General features: G+C 46.1%; 2 protein-coding genes across 4 annotated transcripts in view; both read right to left on the reverse strand.

Annotated features, from left to right (window-relative positions):
* HECTD1 (HECT domain E3 ubiquitin protein ligase 1) overlaps positions 1 to 16,142 on the reverse strand; it is a 48,700-nt gene extending 32,558 nt beyond the window's left edge. For both annotated transcript variants that reach the window (XM_075282954.1, XM_075282953.1), the window contains exons 1-2: positions 16,016 to 16,142; positions 2,526 to 2,769 (exon numbers count right to left, since the gene is read on the reverse strand). In XM_075282954.1, the coding sequence (XP_075139055.1) occupies positions 2,526 to 2,665 (140 nt within the window). In that variant the 5' untranslated portion in view covers positions 2,666 to 2,769; positions 16,016 to 16,142. The remainder of the gene's footprint in view (positions 1 to 2,525; positions 2,770 to 16,015) is intronic.
* Positions 16,143 to 20,897: 4,755 nt separating this feature from the next.
* HEATR5A (HEAT repeat containing 5A) overlaps positions 20,898 to 26,369 on the reverse strand; it is a 47,624-nt gene continuing 42,152 nt past the window's right edge. For both annotated transcript variants that reach the window (XM_075282956.1, XM_075282955.1), the window contains 4 exons: positions 26,033 to 26,257; positions 25,816 to 25,958; positions 24,983 to 25,196; positions 20,898 to 24,400 (listed from right to left, as the gene is read on the reverse strand). In XM_075282956.1, the coding sequence (XP_075139057.1) occupies positions 24,099 to 24,400; positions 24,983 to 25,196; positions 25,816 to 25,958; positions 26,033 to 26,257 (884 nt within the window). In that variant the 3' untranslated portion in view covers positions 20,898 to 24,098. The remainder of the gene's footprint in view (positions 24,401 to 24,982; positions 25,197 to 25,815; positions 25,959 to 26,032; positions 26,258 to 26,369) is intronic.

The raw sequence follows: 26,369 nt of genomic DNA on the forward strand, positions 1-26,369 counted from the left end.
AGGTCCTAGACTTTCTATTTCGGTCTGGGCGCACGAGGCGTAAATTACTACAGGGACAAAAATATAGCAAATGTGGCTGATCCGTGGACCTGTAATGTGTTCACATAAAAAAAGAAAATCTTGTAGTGTCCCTGCCTGATGAGGCTGGGTTCACACAGGGTGTTTTGGGCCAGATTTTGACACAGAATCCGCCTCAAAAAAATGCATCCTATTGACTTCAAAGGGAGTAACCTGCCCGTTCTTGCCGTGGATTCTGCAGTGGAATCCAATTGGGCCTAATCCGGAGCAGAATGCCGCAAGTGCACCAGCATCCAGTCGCGGCTAGCCATTTTTTGGACCGGATTCTGAGGCGGCCTCTGCATCAAAATCCAGTCCAAAAATCCCTGTGTGAATCCAGCCTAATCTATCCACAATAAGGAAATCATGACTCAGTTTCTGACAAGGCTCAGATCCTAGAAAGTCCCTGTATTCATGGTCGTATCTATTGGGTTCTGATCAAGACAAAAAATATCACCCCTAAAATGCTTAAATTCTCTAACAATCCGTAAATTTAATATTCATATTTGCAAAAATGTTTAACTTTTATAAAAGGATTAAATCTTACCTAGAGTTGAGTCTTGTGTATCTCATCGAACTCTGGTGCTCCCGGCCCCTGCGCAGTACTTCAGTAAAGCTCAGGACGCACTACTCGGCTTCACTGTGCAAGTGCTGGAGGAACAGCGGCACGCGCACTGAAGCCGAGGTGTACTCCTCTGGCTTCAGTGAATAACTGTGTTGGTGCGAGGAGTACAGAAGCAGGGTAAGACTTTTATTGATGGCTTGATCGGACGATTTAGAACACTACCTGGTAAAATCCCAACATCATTGCAAACAAAGGCCTTTGAGAAGGTCGGCCTTGGATTGCTTGACTGAGACTCTGTCTTCCTAAATACATCATGGAAGACTTGCATATTGTCAGTGAGCGCCCCCTATTGGTGTGCATGCCTGAGGCACTGACATCCTAATTACATCATGGAAGTCAGATTTGCATATTCTTCCCATAACCCTCGCTCTGTAAGACTCCCTTTCATTGGTTTAGTTTGCTGAACATATAGAAGCCTTGTCCATCCTTGGCGGCCAATTCTCATACCATTTGTGAGTAATTACCCTCTATGGGCGGGTTCACACTTGCGCCCGATCTCAGTTTTGCAGGTTTCCGTTTCCTGCCTGAAAAACTGGACAGGAGATGGAAACCGGCAGGCAGTTTTCAAACCCTTTCGTTTGAATGGGTTTGCAAAGTGTCCACCCATGAGCGTCTTCTGTTCTCCGCTGCAAAACTGTTCTTTTTAACCGTATACAAAGTCGGACATGCAGGACTTTGTGTCCGGTTTAAAAAAAACCAAAAAACGGTTTCACCGTGGAGAGCAGAAGACGCTCACGAGCGCTCACTGGCGGACAGTGACTGCCGGGTTTCAGTCTTCTGCCAAAAGAAAACGGAAACCTGCAAAATGGAGATCGGGCGCAGGTGTGAACCCGCCCTATATCGTATAGCAGTTGGGGTCCCAGGTGTGTGGTTTTAACCTAAAGGCGCTGAATAAGGAAAAAAAAAAAAAAAATGTGCTTTTCCCACCAAAAAAAAAACAGATAACTCACAAACAAGTGTGGCGCTGTCATTCACTTAAAGGGGTTTTGTGGGACTTTAAAATTGAAGACATATATTCTGACTTCTTCATTGGTTATCATGTACAGCTACATACATTTTGTAGCAGCTGTATGCGCTATTGCAGTATTGCATTTCATCCCACATGAATGTGCCAGATATACTCTATATAGTCTACTGCATCACATTCCATGCGTAGTACCATGTACAGCCACAACAGTATGTGCAGTGCTGTTGCGTGTAATGAAGCGGCCTAAGAGCTCACATGTGCACTGTGGCCCCTTCAGTCAACCAATCTGACAATGATAGACTAGCCTAAATACAGGCCAGCAACATTTAAAGGCGTTGACCAGGATTTGGCTCTTATAGCCTACACTAAGGATAGACCTGTGGGTGCCAACAGGTGACCCCCGCACCGATCAGCTCTACTGTGCTGTTTCCAGTGCTCATACTATGCACAAGAAGGGGTCCTGTAGAGTGGTCAGGCACCAACATTGCAGTTCAGCTCCCATTGACCTCAATGGGAGATCAACTGCAGTACCAGAACTTGTCCACTAAACAGGGATGGGCGCCAACTGCTTCCTGTTCAGTGTTGTGCATAGTACGGGTGCTAGAAGTGGACCCACAGCATAGCTAATTGGTGTGGGGTCCCCCCTATGAATTATTTAGAACCTATAAGTCTATAAACTTATAGGTTATAAATAACCTAAATCCTGAAAAACTCCTTTAAGTACCAGAAAACCCCTTTTAAGTCTTTATGAGCTGCAATACCCATAAAAACCTGTAGACAACAGTGGCGCTTTCTTCTATACAACAAATTTAGTACAATTTAGTAAAGTCTCTGAAAATCCAACATGTAACATAAAGAAGAGGAAGAAAAACTCACGTTTCAAAACAGCGGTCTACATTATCAGACATGAGCAGCAGCATGCAAAGTTGTTCCAAGGCAATGAGCTGCATGTCTCGCTCATCCCCCTGCCCCATCTGCAGCCATTCCAGCAGCGTGTCGGGATCTACGTCAGCCATGATGGCTCTGCCTGGAGAGCAGCTTCCTTACAGAGCGGGGTGGCAGGTCTACTAGTCAGCTCTTCGTCTCAGCAGAGTCTTGATCTGTCTGCTGGGGCCCTCACCTGCGGAGAGAAGGAGCACACAGAGGCCATGGGTTATTAATGTCACAGATAAAGCAGGTTAATCCCAGCCTGGCCGCAGGAAGGCAGGCGCTTGTGAAGTGTGAGCCTCGGCGCTAAGCTGATTATGTATGTTCTCAGCTCCATACTGCAGCCGGGTAGGGGACAGACACGGAGCGCTGCCCTCACCCCTATACAAACATATTACACCGGTCACACCAAACATCTCTGCTCTTACCAATAAGCTCAGGTCTTACGGCGCTGATTTTTTTCATACAAAATGAGCACCAAGATTCCACAGTGTAAATTAATGGGATTTGTATGACGCGGTGCAAATTCTTACAAGTCCAACTATGTTTATAAAATCCATATATTAGTCAATGACTAGTCACCTCTCCTGACACATCTGCTTTAGTGAATACCTGTATTCCTCAAGTATCAAGCAACAGCATCTTTACACTTTAAGAATGCGTTCTTCTGTTTTTCCTCCTGGAAATTGATGACTGAATAGTTACCGTTCCCCCTTTTCAAAGGCGTGTGCCCTACACAGGGTGCTCTGACTGGACTCTTACTCTGTGTAGGAACGCTCCTCCAACTGGCATCACGCTGATGACAACTCATCAAAGGGATTCTATCATACAAACACATTTTTTTGTTCGTAACATGTCGGAATAGCCTTAAGAAAGGCTATTCGTCTCCTACCTTTCGTTGTTTTCAATGCGCCGCCGTTCCGTAGGAATCCCGGTTCTTGTTGCTATGCGAATTATTTCTCTTGCAGCACTGGGGGCGGTCCTCAGTGCTCAAACAGCACTGGGGGCGTCCCCAATGCTGCCAGAGAACTCTCTCCAGTGCCGCCTCCATCTTCATCAGGAATGTCCTCTTCATCCTCTTCTTCTGGCGCAGGTCTCAGGCAGAGCAGACTGCGCATGCCCACAGGCCACAAGAAAATGGCCGCTTACAATACTGGGTAAGCGGCCATTTTCTCGTGGCCTGTGGGCATGCACAGTCTACACTGCCAAAAGGCCTAGAAGTCTGAGACCTGCGCGAGATGGATGCGGCATTGGAGAGAGTTCTCTGGCAGCATTGGGTACGCCCCAAGTGCTGTTTGAGCTCTGGGGTCCGCCCCCAGTGCTGCGAGAACTCATTTACATACCAACAAGAACTGGGATTCCTACAGAAACGGCGGTGCAGAGAAGACAATGAAAGGTAGGAGAAGAATAGCCTTTCTTGAGGCCTTTCCGATGTGTTACTCAGAAAAAATAATAAGTTTGTATGATAGGATCCCATTAATAAATTTCAAGGAGGAATAACAGAGGGATGACACTATGGAGGCACTGCCCATCTAATTTTCAATGCTATTTGAGATAACGTGGCGGTCATTGCACACCATATTATCTGCAGGGTTAACATGTCGCTGGTTAGTGCTGGGCAAGAGGAATACCCCACCATCTTTTCTCCATCACCCCAGTGATAATCTGGGAGGGACTCAATGCTATACGTGAAGGGACAGTAAGGAGAACGTCACAATGTTAGAAATCGCTCGCACCATTAGGAGTCAGGATTTGGGCGGCGGCATATAAGAGACAACAGAAGGGGTTTATTTTTGTAGCGTTCCCCCCCATTTCTTGGCAACGTATCATTTTAGTATCAAGAACCGATAATACAACAACTGGCATCGGTGTCAAATTCCAAATTTTGGCATTTACGAAACCACCAGACAGGACAAGGCAGTTATGAGAAAATTTTCCCTCAAACTGTATTTTATGGGGAATCCAAGTATTTACTAAGCTATGTCAGGAGAGGCGAGAGGTCTTCTTTTATAGGTAGGAATGTGTTGCCGTTTGGCAGAATCTTCCAGCAGACAACCCCGTGAAAACAGTCGGTCAATTTATTTGGACGGAGATGTAAAAGTAAAAGATGAGACGGCCTGACTGCAACTGCTTCATATCCAAGCAGAAATCTCTGACAAAGATGGCAGTCATCTGTACACACATCTCATTGAGGACGGTATTTCTTAAAGAGGACATTTCATGTCCTCAAAGATGTGATTATATACTGCTAGACAGCCGACTAGTCACCTTTCCCGGTCCGTGCCCCTGTGTTGGAGATATTGGTGACGTTCGTTTTGGCACCGATATCTCTCCACTGTCAGAAATGCGGGCCTTAAAGCCTAGGGTCATTATTGGGCTGTGAACAACGTCGATTCTGACAGTACAAGCCTATGGAAGAGTAATATAAGGGGAGGGGCGATGACGCAGCCTCTCCGCCTTTCTGACAGTAGAGTGATAGCGGTGCCGAAACGTATGCCATCAATATCTCCAGGACCAGGATGGGCGAATTCCAGGAAAGGTTACAGCTTACTAGCGGTATGCAATAGTGCACATCTCTGAGGGTAACCTTTGGGGGGAAAGCCTCGCCTCTGTATATAGAGACAGCTGTCAATCACTGATAGCTCCGCCTCCTGGACTTCTCACCATAGAAAGACCAAAGACTTTAATAAACAACCGATCCTTTGGGTGGTCTCCACAGACAGTCGTCAGACCCCTTTTACACATTAGATGGTCACAATCAGCAGCTTCGGATGACGTTCCCCTATTGTGTATGGCCAGATCAAATAAAAGGTACAGTTTGGTTAACCGTTCTCTTATATGAAAGATCTGGCCCCATATTAAATGGGTTCAGGCAGACACACAGAGAGCCTAGGGTTAAAAACAGAGCCTTAAAACAAGAACGTGCATGCTAAGAAATCCACAAGACGCCGTCCTAAACATTTACAAACACTACACAGTATAAATCCAGAAAGAAACCAGAAAGACAGACCTAGAGAAAAACACCACAGATGACACAGAGCAGAAGACACATTCCAGAAACCGGAGGAGTTTAACAGGGCGAGCTGTCACTATAGACGTAGTCACATGGCGTCTCGTGCGGCACCACCCCACAACGTGCTTCCGCTTCGGAGAAACTGAGTGCTTAGGAGGAGGATGTGGGGTAAACACATCATTCCCTTCCCTGTAATAAGGGCTAATAATAGGCAGAAAGATGTCGCCTCATAATAGAGGAGCTGCCCCAGCAGGAAAGACGAGTCCGCTGTCACATGGCGTCGTGCAGGAGTCATACCTACCGCCTGCTTCCAGGAAGCACTATCTTACTGAGGATGCTAGTACTAGGAATACAGCTTAGCTTCAACGAAATCCCTTTTCAGTGTCCCCCTCATAGAAATATGGGGTTATTTATTTTACATGGTATAGCGCCATCATACTCCGCAGCACTTCACAGACATTGTCAGTCACTGTCCCATATAGGGCTCACAATCTACATTCCCTATCAGTATGTCTGGGGTATGTAGGAGGAAACCCACACAAACATGGGGTGAACCTACAAAGTCCTTACCAAGGTTTCCTTGGCCGGATTCACACCACTGAGCCATATGGGGGTGTAGACAAATCAGAGTTTCGCTTCGACTGGCTTAGCTCCATTCACACCAAGTTCCAATCTACAGCTGAGTTAGGGCTCGTTCACATGGGGCAAGAGGGAGCGGATTCTGACGCTGAATCCAGCTCAGAATTCACCCCCTCACAATACAGGTCTATGTAGACTGCTAGCTTTCTTTATTCTGTGAGCGGTATGTTCCGGCTCACGGAAAAAAGAAGCGAGCTGCTCTTTCTTCAGGCGGATTCCACAGATGAGTCAGCCCCGGCGTCCGCCTCGCGACAGCCCCTCCAGACTAGGCCCATTCATTTGGGCCTACTCCGGAGCGGGAAGCCGTGACTGTCGGAAGCCATGACAGTCGCATTTTACTCCTATTCTGACGCGGCTTCCCGCATCAGACTCAGGACCAAAATACACGGTCTCGTGCCCCGTGTGAACGAGGCCTAAATATTGCTGAGAAGTCTGTAGTCCAAACCACCGTCGTCTCTACATCTCGACTCCTTCATAAATGGCCGACGGCAATGGTCACACAGGTCTAGTAGAGAGAGTAGTGACACCCTTTAGCTGCTGGTGAGGGGACAGAAGAAATGGGGAGGTGGGACTCTATAGGGGGGCTGTGTGCAACAATAACCAATGCCTCACTGTATATCCTGGATTAGGATCACACAATATCTATGGCTTTTTGTAACTTACAAATCTTCAGCTCCCCTCCCATCTCTGTAACATATAGCCGTTTATGCCCTTATGGGGTTCCTCTACTTACTGGCCAAAGGGGCATCCTTCTGGCCTCTGTCCATTCACTTGTCAGGCCTGGGTTTTATATAGATACATGCTGCTCACTATGGGCAGCACACAATCTTATTGCCTCTATAGGTGTGCTTTGTCCATGGTTGATCAACTATACCGGTCAGTACAGACCCATAGACTTTCATGGGCATCACATGCATATGGACACTGGCAGTTACCTTTAAAAACCCATTCAAATGAATGGGTTTTAAAGCTGACCGCCGGCAAGGGGTCCCCTGCCCAGTTTCCCCGGCCCAGTATCCCAAGGGTTTAGGGCGGAAACCGCCAGGTGGACAGCGGCGGTAGTGCAAACGGCCCCTAACATCCTGGACATGCTTCATCTCCATCTACAGAAAGTTGTAAAACCTACTAAAACCACAAGTGAAGAACACTATAATAAAATGAATAAAATAAACTGAATAAAATCGATCATATTAGCCCTGGTTCACATCGGCGTTTGGATTCCGTCTTGAGGCGTCCACATGAGAACCCCCCCTGAACGGAATACTGAATACCAACTGCAAGCCCTGTGCAGTAAAAGCACACAGACCCCATAGACTACAATGGGATCCATGTGCTTGCTGCACACTGCCCGCACGAATGATGCGGACAGGAAAGTAGATGGTGAACTACTTTCCTGTCTGCAATATCCCTGCGGAGATCTGGCGGCAAGCACACGGACCCAATTATTGTCTATGGGGTCTGTGAGCTTTTACTGCACCAGCACTTGCGTTTGGTATTCCATTCGGGTGGGGGGGCATGAAAAACTCCCAAACAGTGATGTGAACGAGGCCTAATTGACGTTCAGCCCCAATCACTTGCATGGTACTGAGCTGCAAACAGGTCACGTGACTAATGAATGAGACGTCACCCCCTGTAAAGAGGGCAGGCCCCACTAATCTAATACAGATGACGCATCCTAAGGACAGGTTATCAGTATTAAACTCCCTTTAATGTAATGTGTACCGCCAGCTTCATAGAGATCTGAAAGTTGTCCATAAAAGGGAGGAAGCAGTGGCTGCCAAGTAGACTCACCACAGTCCACGACCTCCTTGCAGAATAAATCAGATGGCAGGGCGCTGTGTGGGATCCCCCTGTCTGCTTCCTCCCGGCTCGTAGCTGTTCTGCTGTGCACCCGCCAGAGCTGGCATGTTAGGCTGCAATACATCTCTACATTGCACTGCTTTCTTCTGAATCATTAAAGGGAGGGGGGCTTCTGGTAAATCATTGTTTCATACTGATGCCAGATCCACCAGATAGACCCCACACAGATCATCTGTTCTAGCAGCCTCTGAGTGCCATTAGCTGATGGCCAAGTAATAGGGGCGGCACAGCTCCACCCACTGCATAGTGGTGATTGTGGGGAACTGCAGCACCCCTGATGACCTGGGGATAGATCAGTATGAAAAGTCAATTTGATGCTGGACAACCAGTCTTATGTGTATAAGATAAGCCAACAGATGATGCTGAGGTAAGGAAGGATCAAGCATAACAAATCTTAACATGTCTGATCCTCTGTTCTACAAGGAGATCAGCGGCAGACTGAGGTGTCCGCTTTCTGCCCTCTTCCCATTCAGAACACATGCAAACCTGTGTGTATGAGTGGCTCGGAAGAAATAGCTGTTAGCCATTGTCTACATATGTGTTTGGCTAAGGTTTATGGGAACCTTAAAAGAAGTTTTCTGGCTTCAAATTGTTTTTACATACTGCTGACCCCAGACCCCTGTGATCTGTGGGGGTCTGAAGCTGCTAGTAGATGGGGAATACATGCAGTGCAAACCTAGAAAACACCTAGAAAAGCTGATCTGTACAGGGTCCAGATATCAGACCCCAACAGATCATATACTGATAGACTCAAGTTTATAAGGGATATGTAAAACTACATGTCCAACAGATGAATAAAGCATTGTTCCTTCCATTTTTGTATGATCCTTTGGTCATGTGAATACAGCCCAAGGTTATAGGTACAACCAGTGGTGTGTGCGGCCAAATCCCCTGCTACCCATGGAGGTCAACGGGACTCTGCAATTGGACATGGTTACTGCAATGTCTGCCCATACCCTAAAATATGGTCATTATCCGTATAGCAGATCTCTCAGCATAAACATGGGAGGGAGGTGCTGGCGACAACTCGGAAAACTCAAGCAGGCCAAATAATCAGATTAAGGCAGAGGCTCCACGTAGTGGAAACACAGCTTTTTTTTGTTGCAGATTTTGTTGCAGTTTTTGTGCCAAAGCCAGGAATGGACTGAGCAAACAGACGTAGAAGAGCTTCCTATACACCCGACTTTGGCTCAAAAAACCACAACAAAATCTACAACCATAAAAGCTGCGTTTCTGCAACGTGGGGCTTTAGCCTAACAGTCCATGGCTTGCTATATTGTTGATCAGTGCTGACACACAAAAGGGTCCTTAAAGGGGCTTGTCCAGGTTAAAATTATATTAATTAGGTCGTGGGGGGGAAGGGAAAAGAAAGCCTCACTTGTCCCCGGTGCTCCGGCACCTACCCGTGGGGTCTGGTCCTGCAGCTCACTATTGTCTTCCGGTGGGTACCCGCTGCATGTGACCACTGAGGACAAGGCGGGGATCGAACTCACAACCTGGTGAGAACAGACATACAAAGGTATCACCCTGCTGACTGAGCCACAAGGCATCCTAGTATTAGTCTAGGAGTCCCTGTGGCTCAGTCAGTAGGGTGATACCTTTGTATGTCTGCTCACGTGACCACTGAGGCCAATCAGCGCTTCAAGAAGGAAACTGATGTCACTATCTGTGACATTCCCAACTCAATTCCTGAGGACACTGATTGGCCTCAGCAGTCACGTGACCACTAAGACCAATCAGTGGCCTCAGCGTAAGGGAACCGGGACGTCACAGCCGGCAACAAATTCAACAGCAAGAAAGTAGCCGAGCTGCAGAACATTGGAGCACCAGGGACAGTCACGTGAATAGCTTGATTTATATGTATTTATTAACGCAGCCCTGGGAGGCCCCTCACATCAGTCGTGTGAATAGGGCTTCAGTTAGAGGGGTAAAAAAAAATTAAAATAAATAAAGAACTTAATAAAAAAAAAAAATCCCTCTCCTTCCCCATTTTCAGTCATAGATATAAGATTTCCATTTGTTTGGGGAGAGTAAACAACAGTAATAAAACCTGAGCTCAGACGACGTGTGGCTATATACAGCCTGTGTACACAGCCATGGATATACAATGCTTCACTCTCATACACAGCTATCAATAATAAGCCAGACGGAGAAAGGGATCAATTTACCGAGCGACTGGAATGTTCCGCAGGTTGTAATTACACTCATCCTGTGTCCGCAACAATCGCCCTGTGTCTCCCCCTCCCGCTCCAAGCTAAATTCACACATTGGAAGTATAAAGGAATGACTAAGGTGAAGGCTACACAGCCATCTTGACAGCAACGTCCGAAAATCACACTTTCACTAGGCTAGATCACAGCCACGCAAAAGTGAACGGGGTCAGGTTGTCGTGACCGCGACACAACCAGCTCGCAACGCGACTACTGTGATGTAACATTGTGAACATTGTTTGGATCTACTTCTAATTTAGGTGTAAAAAAACTGCATGTGTAATTTTTGTCTTAGGTCGGGGCCATACAGGAAACACACAAGAAATTCTCACATGACGAAAAAAAAAACCCCGAAATCACAAAGGTTGTTTTTTTTTTTATTTGTTACACTAAGGCCCGTTCCGCATAAAGAATGCAGAGAGAAAAGTCCTACAAGTAGGAATTCTTTCTCCGCATTTTTCGTTATATTCTATGCCAGGGTCCGCGGGTTTCCTTAGCTTTTTTATGCGGTTTAGGTTTTTGTTCGGGGGGGGGGGGGGGGGGGTCCCGAATGGAAACCCATGCACAGATGTGAACGGGGTCTTACCAGCAAGCTTCCCTGCCGGCCTCTGAAGGCGGAAAGTTTTGTGTTGCAGATTTTAGTTTGTGCCATTGCTATACACCGCATAGGGTTTGCGTCGACTAACCTGCAGCAATCGCTGCCCATGTGACTTCAGCCTTAGGCGACATGCACATGACCATGTTCGTGTCACCAGGCCATGAGTATATGGCATAGACAGCACATGGATGACATCAGTGTACCACCCACGCCTCCACAGCCACATTCACTGAGGTCAAAGTGCACAGACCTGTCCTGAGATATACTCAGGGCCCCAACACAGGACTGTGAAAATACCTGGATGTGTATATGGGACCATAGAAAATGAATGGGTCAGTGTGCTAGCCATGAAAAACACTGGTCATGTGCATGAGGCCTAAGACACCATGGACTCAACCACAGTCCAACAAAAACACATCCACACTGCATCTATAGGTCACCCGCTACCCTGAATCTGCAAAAAGACTTGTATGATCTCCTTATCTGGGAGTCTGTGCCGCAAATACGGACAAGAACACGTCCTTCTGGGTGCCACACGGTGGCTCAATGGTTAGCATTGCAGTGCTGGAGTCCTGGGTTCGAATCCTGCCAAGGATAAAACCTTTGTAAGGAGTTTGTATGTTCTCCCTGTGTTTGCGTGGATTTCCTCCCATACTCCATAGACATACTGATAGGGAAAATGTAGATTTAAAAAAAATACGTACGTTCTCCGTAATTTGCAGGTCGTTTCTATGACCGAGACACTGATCAGTAAAAATTACTGACGTGTGTATGGGTCTGTATACTATCCGCAACTGAGGACAATATATTGAGAACAACTACGGTCGTGTGCATGGGGCCTTAACCCATAACTAATACACGCTTCCTTTTCAGTAAAGGGTTAAAAATAGCTATCACCTAAGGTGCTACTTACAAGTACGGCATGTTCTGTTTACATAACAGCATAACCACTATGACTCTGCAGAGAGAGGCGGCGCCTGCTGTACTGCTGATCAACTCATCAGAAACCGATAGGGGGAGAGCGACAGATTATATTACATCCCTGGAAGGGGCTACAAGGCAATAGTCAGCCACCATAACACTGCGGAAATAATTTTGCTGCCAGGAATTTCCGACACCACTGTGGAATAGACTAAGGCAAGTGTAGCAAACCCCAACCTTAATAAATTCCCCAAATCTATTACAATGACAAAGTGCTGGATTATTCTAGAAAAGGTTACCGCCATTGTTCGTATTACAACTCATTCCCACAACAGAGTTAGGCCCCATTCACATCTGTGTTCTGGTTTCCGCTAGGGGCGTCCACTTGGGGACTCCATGAATGAAAACCTATATGCATTAAAAAGCATTTACCTGGGAAACCCATGGACCCTATAGACCAGCGTTGGCGAACCTTTTAGAGACCAAGTGCCCAAACTGCAACCCAAAACCCACTAAGTTATCACAAAATGCCAACACGGCAATTTAACCTTAATAATGTGCGGATCCAGAATTGCACACAATTACAGACTTGCAAAATAGGGTCATACGAATGGGGCTTTATAGAGCTTTCTGCTCCACAGTGGTCCCCACACAGTCCAATCATCTCCACAGAGGTCCCCACACAGTCCAATCAGCTCCACAGAGGTCCCCACACAGTCCAATCATCTCCACAGAGGTCCCCACACAGTCCAATCAGCTCCACAGAGGTCCCCACACAGTCCAATCATCTCCACAGTGGTCCCCACACAGTCCAATCATCTCCACAGTGGTCCCCACACAGTCCAATCAGCTCCACAGTGGTCCCCACACAGTCCAATCAGCTCCACAGTGGTCCCCACACAGTACAATTTGCTCCACGGTAGCCCCTACACAGTCAAATCAGCTCCACAGTAGCCCCCACACAGTATAATATGCTGCGCCATAGGTTCGCCATCACGGCCATAGACTATAATGGGGTCTGTGTGGTAAATGTGGAGAGAGGAACAGAATCCCCGTATGGAGAGCCAATGCTAGTATGAACTCAGCCTAAGTAAGCCAAGTTCCTTCTGAAAAAGAGCGCTAAAACTAACAAACGAGACATAATTCACTACGATGTGCCACCAAAGTAATTTCACCCTCCCCAACTTTTCCACACTCCTGAATGGCAAATCTTAGATCACATGGAGGTTTAGATACAAAGTCTAAAACGGGATCTGATTTGATCAGAATAATGATCAAAATAGTTTAGTCCAACGATATACAGGTCAATCCTGTATCCTAAATACATGTCCCCAATGTAGATCAGGGAACAACAGCCCCAAAATCTAATAGGACATTGTGCAGTCCCTTATGTGACGGATTATTGATTGACAGGTAACATTTTATAGGTCTCGTAGGAATCTAGATGACTAGAATACAGAGAAGGTAAGCCTTGTACATAGTGTCATCATTCAGCCCTGACAATGTGCCCACTGCTCGGCCTATATACACACACAGGAGACGTCTGGTGCCTGCAGTTATTTGTTCTAATGTTATTATGTGTCATTGTGAGTCAGGGTGAACATAAGGCTTGTGTGTGGACAGTCACCGAGAGCCAGCGATGACTACACCCGGCTTATACATTACTAGTGGGCGAGGAAGGAAGGTTAAAGGACTGTGGACGTTGGTCAAAGTCCCCTCACACATGAAACCCACAGCCCCACCACAGTGCCCCCTACAGAGTATACACAGGATTACAACAGAGGTCTACTTTAAGAAAATAAATAGTTCTAACTCCTTAAAAGGAGTTTTTGGGCACCCCCCAAAAAATGGGGCTCATATACCAGTTATGTATATCGCTAGCAGATGGAGAATAGGCACTTTCTTCCTGCTGGGCTCTTTACCTGTACCCCTGTCACTCAGCCCCCTCCATTATTACCCCCTACATAGCTTCAGTTACAGATCCCAGTCCAGTAACAGGGCCACAATACCACATACCTCCCATGAACACGTATGGCGGTGTTTCTGGGAGGGAAGGAACACCTTTTTCTAATCCTGGACAATCCTATGATTAATAAGATGCCGTAAGTTGGTGGAGTAAAACAGATGTTACAATGTGACATTGGAGGCAATTACTGTCACAAGACCAAAGATCGCCATGTTGTAAAGTGAATGGAGTCGCACTGTGACCTGAAAGTGCTGCAAAAAACAAACTGAACACCGCTCAACATAATGAGACTCCATAAACTTACATTAGTTGCAGGGCGACACATGAGCTTTGCTCCCCATGTAGCCCTATACACAGACAAGCTCATGTGTAGGGTGTACATGACATCACAGGAACAAGGAAGTGAGGCTGTGATCATGTGACCAGAAATAAAAGCCACATAAGGATGGCAAATCCTACTAAAACTTTTTTTTTTATGTAGATAGTGAGCCCAATATAGGGATCACAATGTACGTTATTTTATTTTTTTTATCTATCAGTATGTCTTTGTAGAATGAGAGGAAATCCACGCAAACACGGGGAGAACATACAAACTCCGTGCAGATGCTGTTCCTGGCGGGATTCAAACCCAGGACTCCAGTGCTGCAAGGCTACAGCGCTAACCACTGAGCCACCGTGTTGCCCCCATCCTACTAAAACTTTGTCAGAACTGGGGACTTTTCACAAGCGCCTACACTACCCTGGACTTATATACAGGAGATCAGGAAGAGTTGGACACCCAGAACCCCCACCATTCAGCTGTTAGAAGAGGCCACTCTTTTCACTGTATGCATAGCAGGGCGCCACACATCACAGAGGCGGTGCTTGGTATTGCAGCTCAGCCCCACTCACTTGTCCTGGGGAGCCCCTTGGACCCAGTACAGGTGTTGGGTGACAGAAGGATACTGTCTGTGGTGACCTCCATGTGGGAGAACAAATCCCACCCCATGTAAGAGACCTTGATGGGACTTGGCAGCACTGTAAGTGACCGACTGCTCCACCCCAAGTGTGAGAAGGAGCTATCGCAGGTCCTTCCTTCCAACTGCGATCAGGCTGTATAATCTACATCAGACCAAGCGAAGATCACTCCGCACAGAGAACTAATGATTATGACGTCTTCCTTCTTTCTTCTTCTGTTCCTTAGCTGCTATGGACTCCTAGTATATCTTCTATTCTCAGCTCATATGTGTAATATATTACTGTGTATTATCCTGTATCTGTATTACTAGGCTGCTGTAACATACTGAAATTTCCCCACTGTGGGACTATTAAAGGATTATCTTATCTTGTGCTTTACCATGTGACTGCGTCCTTTTTAAACAACCGACCTATGGTCGTGGGTGTTGGACCCCCACAAACCACACACTGATAATCTATCCTAAGACAGCAATATATTCCCCGAAAACCCCTTTAAGCGGCCCATAAGCTCCTATTTCACTTAAGAGCGTTCTTTAGAGGGGGGAGGGGGGGTTTGGCATTAAATAGTAACACAGAGGCATCCAAAAAAAAACAATACAACCGTTGCATTATATTATATCATATACTCTGTAACTGGTCGGATTAGCCAATAAGGGGCGATTAAGTCTGCGGTGATCATTGCTACGGCGGTCATAAGTCGCCATGTATAAGCGGTCCGCGCCTTCGACCTTTACGTATAGGGCACATAATAGGGGCCCACAGGATATAACATATAGGGATATATATATATATATATATATATATATATATATATACACACACACATATATATATATAATATATATATATCACAGTATGTACACATATATACATACATAGTGACCAGTGTATGCTGTTATACAGGGGTACACAGAGCTGGTCGGCCAGGAGAGGGTTAATGGTCACCTCCAGCCAGTCCCAGGATCTGCCGAGTACAAGGGGAGACATGTTGGCCATTTCCTTAGTACATAGCAACCAGGACACGGCCGAGGCCAGACGATCCTCCCTGAGCGGCCTAGCTCTGTCACCAGCCTCCAATTAATCGACGAATGGATCCGGCCCCGAGCCCCGTCCGAGCACCGGCTACGCTCTAGGTCCCATCCCACCATTAGGCCCGGTCCACAGCCTAGAGTTTCAGGCCTGTTCCCGGAGAACTCCATAGAGACAGCCCTGACACTGCGACATCCCGGGGGCTGACTATAGACTGGACATAGACATGAACGTCCGTGATCTTACCGTGTCCGTACGGAACCGGTCTGGGCCTCACAGCTCCGGACGATCCCCGGAGTCACACGGAGCGTGTCACGGGCTCAGGCCGAGACTCCGCCCGCTCTGCGGCCCGACAAGCAGCAGAGGGCGCTGTGAAGCTCAGTGCTAGGCTGCTGCGGGCAGACCACACACTCGGCGGATTACTTCTTGTTTCACGTCGCCGGCTGCATCATTATAGAGGAAGGCGAAGTGTGCGCCTCCCGCCCACGGCTGGCCCAACCATAAGATCAATGACGGATTGAGTTCCTATTATGACCTCCCTCGTCCTGTACTGGAGGGGTAATGTGTCTCATTGGGGAGAGACGGCCCGGGGACTGCGAAGGATTCTGGGGAAGGAATATGCAAATAAGACCTCAGTGCTGAAGAAGAGGAACTCGCTCCTGTCTCCCTATAGGCGACATGTACACGGAGCGTACACGGAGGGAACACGGATATCCATGTGCTGTCCTTACCCTCATTCACTGATGTCACAGAGCTCGGGCCACAAAAGGGACAGGAATAGGACTGGTCCTGAGTGTTACTCTTGGCTACATATATAAGACCGGGACAATACACAGTTATGTGCATGAGGCCATAGAAATGTGTGTTAGGCCAGATTCACATCAGGGACCCCCGAACAGAAACCTAATTCGAATTAAAAAAAGCAGTTACCTTAGGGACCCCGCGAGAGAAAAGACCCAAACGCAGATCTGAAGAGAGCTTTGGCCATGAAAACCCCTGACAATGGCGACGTCCTGTGCACGGGGCTCTATGTACGGTTTTAAAGAAGCCTAAGGATGTAATCTGGGAATAGCCAAGCCAAAAGGAAGAGGGTCCCATCCACAGACCGCTGTTCCAGCAGTACAATACAACAGTCATTGTCACATGTGGCGTTTCTGCCAGTGAACGTGGCATGGAGGTTGTACTACATGTAGGATCGTTAGACTACGCCAAATACAAGATGGCATACGTTCCGGCATAGCCCGACAGAGCGGTCACCGCATTTAGGGATGTCATGTCAGTCTTCATAAATATCCCCCAATGTGACATTATACTATGGGGCACTATACTGTGTAAGGGCCACTATGAGGGCATTATACTGGGTGGTGCAGCCCGTTGTAAATTAGTGCGGCATGGTGCAATATTTTATCTCTGAATTTTGATTTGATGGGCAGAATAATACAGCATGCAGCACTAGTGAGGGACACTATAATGTATCCGTATATAGACTGTAAGAAAGTGGGGTCTTTGGAGAATGGGTCCCATTACATTATGTCTGTCACATGATGGGTCCTGCTTCCATGAAGAGACTGTTTTTGTGATGCAGCCATGCCCCTTTTTCAAGACTTGGCTGGCACATTTATCAGTGTATCATATAAAATGACTAAAATCCAGTCTAGGGCCGAGTAGTGAAGGGGAAGGAAGGGGGGGGGGGTATACCTCCCAACTTTTAAAGGACAGAAAGAGGGACAAAATGTGGGTGGGCTGGGACAAATTGAATCCACCCATTCCCATCCATTTCTCATTGGGTACACCCTGCACTCCACATCTCTCCCTCACAGTACACCCTGCACCCCACATCTTCCCCCACACAGTACACGCTGCAGCCCACATCTCTCCCCCCTACAGTACACCCATGCATCCCACATTTCACACACACCCCCCACAGTCAACCTTGCACCCCACCGTGCACTCTGAACTCTAAAATGACCCAGATCCAGTCTACCCTGTTTCCCCGAAAATAAGACAGTGTCTTATATTAAATTCTCTTCCAAAATATATGACCTGTCTTATTTTCGGGGGAAGTCTTATGGAGCGGGGGACAATCGGCAGTCAACGGAGTGGCGGCATGACTGCCGGTTGTAGGTGGTGGTGGTGGTGGGGGAGGTATGCTAGGTTACCAGCAGCGCTGGTGCTGCTGTTGGTCACGGTGGTGGAAGTGGTTGGTGGGGCTTAGCAGAGATTAGCGAGGCTTCCGGCGGTTGTGCTGGAGAGCCTCACTTAGTGGGCATTGCAGTCGGCTGAACGCTGTGCTCCGTGTGCACAGGAAAGCTGGCTGCCTCCTCTGCTGTGATACCACTGTTCCGGCTGCTGTGGGATGAGCTGGGAGAGTGGACTCCCCGCAGCATATGATGCTTTCCCAGCTCATCTTACAGCAGCAGGAACAGTGGTATCACAGCAGAGGCAGCAGCCGGCATACCTGTGCACACGGAACATCGTGCACAGTGTTCTGCCGGCTGCAGTGTTTTTGGGGATGTCTTATTTTCGGGGGGTGCCTTATATTAGGCAATTTAACAAAACCTCCCCCCATGCCTTACTTTTGGGGGATGTCTTATTTTCGGGGAAACAGGGTAGGGGCAAGTACGGCGGGATGGGGGGGGGGGTGTTCCTCACAGGTCAGTGTCATGGCTGGGTAGTAAGGAACGGCCCCTCTGACAGTACAGGGCTATGGCCAGTACTATCAGAAGGGGCGTTGCTCACTGCCCGGCTAGACTGTCAGGAATGCCCTCCTGACAGTGAAGAGATATCGGTGCACATAACGGGGAATCCAACATTGCGCTGAACTAAACTGCCGGCTTTCTAGCGGTATATATACCCGAGGACATGAAAGTTCCTCATGTGCTTGCTTGACTTGCAGTGTAAAATAATGGCAGATTGTAAGCAAATACTGAACATTGCCAGTAGCTGTTAAAGACGACCTTTCACCTCCTGGGGCACATGCGGTGTAATATACCGCTAGAAAACAGTCAGTGCGCTGAATTCATCACTTCTCCAGTTCTGTGCCCTCACTGAAGGGCTATTGGTGCCGGTACCGTAGCTGTTCAGTGTCAGAAGGGCATTTCTGTCAGTCAGTCAGTCAGGACGCCCTTCCTCACTGTAGCGTCTATTGCGCTGTACTGTGAGAGCGGAGAGGAACGAAAGCACAAAGTCGGCTTTCTAGTGGTGTATTACACCGCATGGTGAACGGTCCTCTTTAATGCTTATCTAATAAAACCCTAAATGTAAGTCTCCAAGGCACATATTCACTGCTGATAAAAATTCTGCCGTGGCAGGAACCTCACAATTTTTTTTTTCTTTTTTGTGTGACAGAATTCACAGCTGCAGCTCTCACCACTTATAGTATAAGGCCTTATTCACAGGCCTGCAGTTTTCACGGATGTGAACGTGTGAATGAGGCCTGCAGAGTTTGGGGTTGTTTTTTTTTTGCAAAATATTGCATATTTGCTTCAAAATACGAACTTTGCATTGTAAAGGATAAAATCTCCAATGAAATATTGATCTATTTCCACACATTGTGTGGTGTTAGAAAAAGATTGCTTAAAATTCTGTAGTATTGTCATATAAACATAATCTAAAATTTCCCGTATATATTGGACAACCTCACTGCAGAAAAATTTGCACCTTTTTTTTTTTGTTGTTGTTGTTCTTGCAGATCTTGTTGCGATTTTTCGAGCCAAAGCCAGGAGTGGATTTAGCTGAAGGTAGAAGTATATATTTCCCATTCCAATTGTAGCCAGTCTTGGCTTTGGCTCAAAAAAATGCAGCAAAATTTGCAAAAAAAGCTGCGTTTCCTCAACGTGGGCCCAAATAGGTTCCAGTGTTTGGGTAACTGCTGCGGCCTTTTCACTGCTTGCTAAACACAGAATATTGTATAATGGCTGTGCTTAGTAATGAAGCTTAGCTGGGAATCTAGAGCTGGGACCGCAGCTATGGCTCACAGGGCAAAGCACTTTCCCTCTGATTTGCATAGAAATGTCCAAGTGATTTACATGAAAATGGGGCTGCAATGCTGACTATCAAAGGTATAATTGGAAACTATAGTATCACCTCTGGGAATAGGTTTATAAGCAATGTGCTTATGACAGATTCCCTTTTATTGTTGCTCTTGGGCTTATGATATTATGAAGCCACTTTTTTATGTAGATTGTGAGCCCCATATAGCGGCTATCAGTATGTCTTTATAGTGTGGGAGGAAATCCATGCAAACACGGGGAGAACATACAAACTCCTTGCAGATGTTGTTTCTGGCAGGATTCGAACCCAGGATTGCAGGGCTGCAGTGCTAATCACTGAGCCACCGTGTTGCCCCAGAAGCCACTGTATTCTGTGCCACAGCCTCTATATAACAGTAGGTGCTGCTCACTGTAGTCAGTCACCTCTAAACAGATATGGAGGAGGCACATGCTGAACCAATAAATTACAGAGAAGGAGAGGGGTGTGGACACAGCTTCTATCCCCGCCCCCGAGGTGCACGGGGCTATAGAGAAAATACTTATGAGAACATATACAGGTTCTTCTGGCCAAGTAAGCAGCACGAGGAGCAGACCAGCAGTCTAAGACTTCAGACAAAGAATTTTGGATCAGAATTTGACGCGGAGACCGCCTCAGGTTCCAGACCAAAATATGGGGCAGCCGCAACTGGATGCTGGTGCTGTGCACCGGCATCCAGTCGCGGCACTGCAATCCAGATTAGGCCCAAATGAATGGGCCTGGTTGGGAGTTTCTTCAGGCAGATTTGCAAGGCACAATCCGCCTGAAGAATGAGCATGTCCATTCTTTTTTCCAGGAGCCGGAACAAACGACTCCCGGAAAAAAAAAAAAAACGACTGGCTCCCATTGAAATCAATGGGAACCATCTTTTTGGTCAGGATTTTGAGGCGGATATTGACCAAAATACCCTGTGTGAACTAAGCCTTATATTCAGTACAGGGTCCTATACTTACCATAGGAGAATTATTAATTTATGGGTCATTATAATAAGAAACATCCCAATAGTCTGGATTCGCTAGAAGGCAGACCTGTATAAAAAAGCATCTGACAATGTATACGTTAATGCAACTTTATTTAAAAGTGGAATCTTCTTCTTACTGCATCAGGAGTCGCTTTACCAATAATTCAGGCAGTGTTAGATTAAGAAAGGCTTAAAAATACACAAACACAAATCAATACGAAAAATACATTACAGAGAAGATGATAGCGGCGGCTGGCCGACCAATCACGTGGTCCTGTCAGCGCTCAGACACAGCACAGTGTTCACAGTTATTAATACTGCATTATAGTCACACCACATGCAATTGTATGAACCTAACACACAAACACACAGACAAAACATTACAACTAGTGTCGCTAATTTTGAACATGAAAAAATCTTTGTAAAAATGTGCAATTGAAGCGTAGGATTAAAACTGTACGAAAATAAACGCAGGTCAGACCATTATTTCGCAGACGGAGGTGAATTCACAGTAGAATTATTGTTCTTATGCTTTGCATATATATCAGATCGCAAAATATTAGACAATATAACAGTCATCCGAATTCTAAGAAAAAAGTGAAGCGCTATCACGCAATAATATTGGCTACATACTGCAGGCAGCAAATGTAAACCTTTGTAAAATATCTTCCGGCTTTTTTTTAGGTTTATTTGGTTATTCTTTTTGTGCTACTGTTAATGGATCTTATTATTGAAGGGGTTGTCCGAGAATTGGACAAAAAAAAAAAAAAAAAAAAGCATACATTGCTGGTCAATACCTGCAACCACCGAGTTGTCTCAGCGGGCATGTGCGGAATAGAACTTCCGGTATTTCGAGAATAAGGTGCAGGCGTGAGACCGAATGACAGCGGACAACAGAGTATCGGGGATAGGCAAGTATGCTTTTTTTTTTTCTATTTACACCTCCCAAGGATTACTCAGCCAAATCTGTTCAACCGTTTGCCATTTTGCACAAACTCAGTATTTGGTTTCTGTTTTTATTCTAAATCCATCCCCAGATATAGTGAAATATATGGATAGTAGGACTGTCTGCAAAAGCAATCACACCGGCGACTGACTGGCATCTTCACCAATGATCACGGTATATTATGTGGGTAGCCACCCTAGGACAGGTCAATAATATTAGATTGGTGGAGGTTCAGATATCTGGTAAGCCTCCACCAATCGACTACTCCAACTACCAGATCTACATAGTGTACTGATTCTGGTATCTAGCTCCGTTCTATTTCCACTGATAGAACTCCCAATCTGCTCAGCTGATTCCATAACTTTACTACACAGTCCAGTCCTATTAATGTGACCAGCGCCTGCTTTTGACATCAACATTAAATAACCAATGGCAGAAGGCACGTGTCATCAGCCATCTGCGTGCACTCATCATTGTGGAAGGCACGATGGATCCACACAAGTATGCATCTATCCTTGCAGACCATGTTCGCCCCTACATGTGAAATGTTTTTCCTCAGGATGATGGCATCTACCAGCAGGACAATGCGACGTGTCATAAAGCTCTCAGTGTACATGCGTGGTTGGAGGAGCACCAGGATGAGTTTACCATACTCCCTTGGCCAGCAAATTCCCCAGATTTGAACCCAATCGAAAATCTGTGGGACCACCTCGATCGGGTTGTTCACGCCATGGATGCTCAACCACATAACCTAGCGCAGCTGGCCACGGCACTGGAGTCGGCATGGCTCAACATCCCAGTGACATCATCACAACATCCCCTCTCTTCCTGCACGTCTCGCAGCGGTCCGCTCTGCCAAAGGTGATTAGTCTGGAATTTTACAGGCGGTCACATTAATGTGACTGGACTGTGTAGAAGCGAGTAGAGAGAGCCATTGACATGTACAGTCAACCCAAGAAGGAGGTCGTCTCAATAAGTTATCCAGGGGTTTCCCATTCCCGAAATTAGTATAATTGCCAGTGTTGGAACTGGGGTCTATCAGACATACAGTATGTGGCTTATCCTGTGAAAATGCAATACATGTAAATGTAATTTATTGTATTTGAACACTATAGCCAATCAAAAACCTAATATTATCCCTAATGCAACCGCACTTCAACATAGTTGCTTCAGGTCAATGGAGGAAATCTGGGGTGCACAACATTTTCTAGTCCAAGGGTCAGATTGAGCTGCTACACGAAAGGTTAAGAGTATTATGCCATGAATATCAGAAGGGTGCCGGTTCCAATGCTAAAGCTCCCGTCCATTGGGGGAATGGGGGGGGATTACCTTTCTCCTCTACTCACATTCCAGAAAGACTATGCACACTTTTGACTCTTTATATAAGATGATCATATGGCTAAGTGATCACTCCCATCAACTACAATGAAGACAGCCACACTCATGCATGGCCACCATTTAATGGTTTCTGGATCAGGAGACCCCCACTCTGCCAATTCATGGTAGTCCCAAAGATGGCCCAAAGTCCTCCTATTATTGTGTGACACGCCACTCCTCACAGACACCAAAAATACACATAAGCAGCCACCAGACCCGGACAAGCAAGTCTATGACCAGTGGCTGAGGAAGTACAGGAGGGCATTGTGGGCTGCATATGGCCCCTGCACCATTAACTGTGCACACCTCATCTAAAAATTCTGCTTAACTCAGTATTAGAAATGAAAAAATAAAATAAACTGGTAAAGTAGTGTAGTAAAAGTGTAGTAGTACTAGTTACGCAATGAAAACCAAGACACAGTATAGTTCAGTACGGCAGTGCAAAACAGAAATTTTGTATTCTTCATCGCGTCATTGCCTCGGCTGCTCATATTTTCTGCTCTTGTGTCTATGCCCTATTCACACAATCAATCTTATATGACAATAGATCACATTTGTAAAAGTGCTACCAAGTGCAAAGGAAAGAGACAACTTCATTTCCAAGAGGAACGAATCCAAACCAACACGTTTGCCTATTCCTCTTCATTTCTTCCCACAAGTGTGACATGAGGTCTTGTGCTCTCCTCCGACAATCATCCTCTACTTCACTTGCACTTTTACGTTTCTTCTACATTCGCTGTAAGTTAGTATTGAGGCAGGCTCTGCATTTTTAGAAGGCGAAGCTCCTATTTAATGCATCGGGGTGAACCGCTGAGTCAGTGGATGGGTTACATCGGTACAGTTAAGAACTAGTTTGTTAAGGCATTAGATTATTAAGAAGTATCAACATGTCAGGAATAAACTTCCTTCAAGGCCCGCAAACCCTTTCTATATCACAGGCACTTCAGATATTCAAGCTGTGAGCAAGCATTAAGGCTGCGAGGAATGGAGTAGTGTTGCTTTAAGGAAGTATGATTTCATAGAAAGTTTGTCTTTAGTTGGATGCTTGGAGAACCTTGTCCTCCTCCCCTGACAATGCGAGGTTTAGGTTTGAGGCTTTCCTGGTTGCCCCGAAGGGCAGCTTCTAGGCGAGAACGTAGTGCTGTGGAAGAACCCATAAGATGCCGAAACTGATCGGGGTGGCTGGCCCCGAACTGAGTAAGGCTTTGTAGGCCAAAGTCATGAAGAGCTCTGGAGTGTGGGGGTGCAGAACATAGGGTATTTTCATCCAGAAGAAAGGACATGAGGAGATGGAAGACCATAGATACAATGGGAGCTCCTGCAGAACACAAGGGTAATGTGACTATCCAGAATTAGCACAAGAGGTAACACAAAAGCAGAACAAAATAAAATAGACATATAATGAATATATTTATATGAAGAAGTATAAGAATTTCTAAAAATAACAACAATTACGATAATATACAGGAGGAAATAAGAATGCATGCTCAGATGATAACAATTCTGGTCACTGTACCGATCAATTGTCAATATCAAGTAACAGCACGGTTATCACATTGACTTGTTGCACTACTACATTGCACCGAATGTTCTGGTCTCTTCACCCTCAGTTTTCTTTGTTACGCATGTTATATGCACCTGGAGGCTGAGTGTATGCATAGGCCCCTAAATATATATGCCAAACAGAAAAACCTAATGGTCATCATATGCCACTGTATGCCTATACCAATGCCACATGGCTACCATTAGCTTTTTCTATACAATGGCCTACACAGGGTTATATATTAGGCGATATCCCTACCTTCTTCTCCCCTCAACCTGCTGCCCGTAAGGATACAGGAATCGTGACACCCCTGTGGTCCATCTAAATCTATCTACAAAATGCACATGTAACACTTACGGTTGTGTTCGTCACTGGCAGTGATGAGAGCCTGCAGCAAGCGTACACCTTCCTGCAGGACTAAGAGCTCAGCCTGGCTCTGTGGCTTCCTGCTGTCAGCATGACTTAGATGACGAACAACACAAGGCGCTAAGTCCCGAATATATGGGGCGACAACATCATGGGCGGGATGCTGGAAAATGGACAAGATCAGCCGGTAGCATTTTAACTGTTCCTAAAGAGACAAAAAAAAAAAAAAGACAAACATTAGAAAAAAAGAAGGTAAGAAATGGTAATGAATGCTGGTATTTTATAGCTATGCAACTATAAAATCATCTATGTGTACGTCTTATTAGACATTGAACTGCTATACCCAGTTGTTCAGCCAAAGCCTACATCTCATGACCCCCTACCCCAAACATATGCAGGATTGGCTTGGCCATGTGGTCTGAATGGGAAGAAATCCATTGATATTCACCACTGGCAGCCTCTGATCACCCAGAGAACAGAATGATCAAGCATGTTTAACTCTACCTGCCTGATCACCATCTTTCCCAATATCTCTACATTGTACAAAATCAAAGAGGACGCCATACACATTAGATGGTAGGCCAGTCCCAACAAAATCAGTGGGTCCGGTCAACATATATCAAATGTGTGTGGCCTGCTTACAAGTTGGAGTTGGCTGTTCTTCCATGTGCTAGGCCTTCTTCCCACATTTAGAGTGTTCTGTAAAAAATTTTTTTGCTCTTCATCATTTCTTACTTCAAAGATGATAACACTGCAATGCTATTCCTGCACACTTGTATGAGCGGTCCAATATCAGATCCCCAGGTATCCCTGCTATAGCTTACATTAGGATCCTTGTTGTCAGTGCTATAATGAAATCTCTGTAGACAGGCATTCTGCAGTCCAGGCTCAGACATCACCTCTGGATTAGCAGACAGGAGGAATATTGTCACAGCGGTCAGCAAGGCTATTCTGTCCTTCTCGTCATCTAGAGTGAACAATAAGCGATGTCAATTCTAGAAAGATTTGAGAATTTAGGTTGTCACTGTCAAAAAGGCATACCTGTACCCCAGGACTGAAGCATGGTAGAGGCAGAACTGTGTAAAAGGCTGGTCCATGAGGCTCGAGTCTTCTCTACTCTTGACATGGGAGATGATACAATAGACTTTAGGGCTTGCAAAGCAGAGGTGACTGCTACGGATAGTCGCCCTTCAGGATTTCTTTCAGCTGTGTGCTGCAAAACACCCAGCACTAGGTACAGCAGAGTGGGGAGGACTGACACACTACCTGTAATGGTTAGAAAAGAGATAACAGCATTTAGACCTTCTTACCATTCTATTCATCCCATAGGTTCTTGTAAAAATTGTATACTGCACGGTATATTTTTTTCGCTGTGCAT

This window comes from Leptodactylus fuscus, chromosome 7 (assembly GCF_031893055.1).
Source record: "Leptodactylus fuscus isolate aLepFus1 chromosome 7, aLepFus1.hap2, whole genome shotgun sequence".
Lineage (NCBI taxonomy): Eukaryota > Metazoa > Chordata > Amphibia > Anura > Leptodactylidae > Leptodactylus > Leptodactylus fuscus.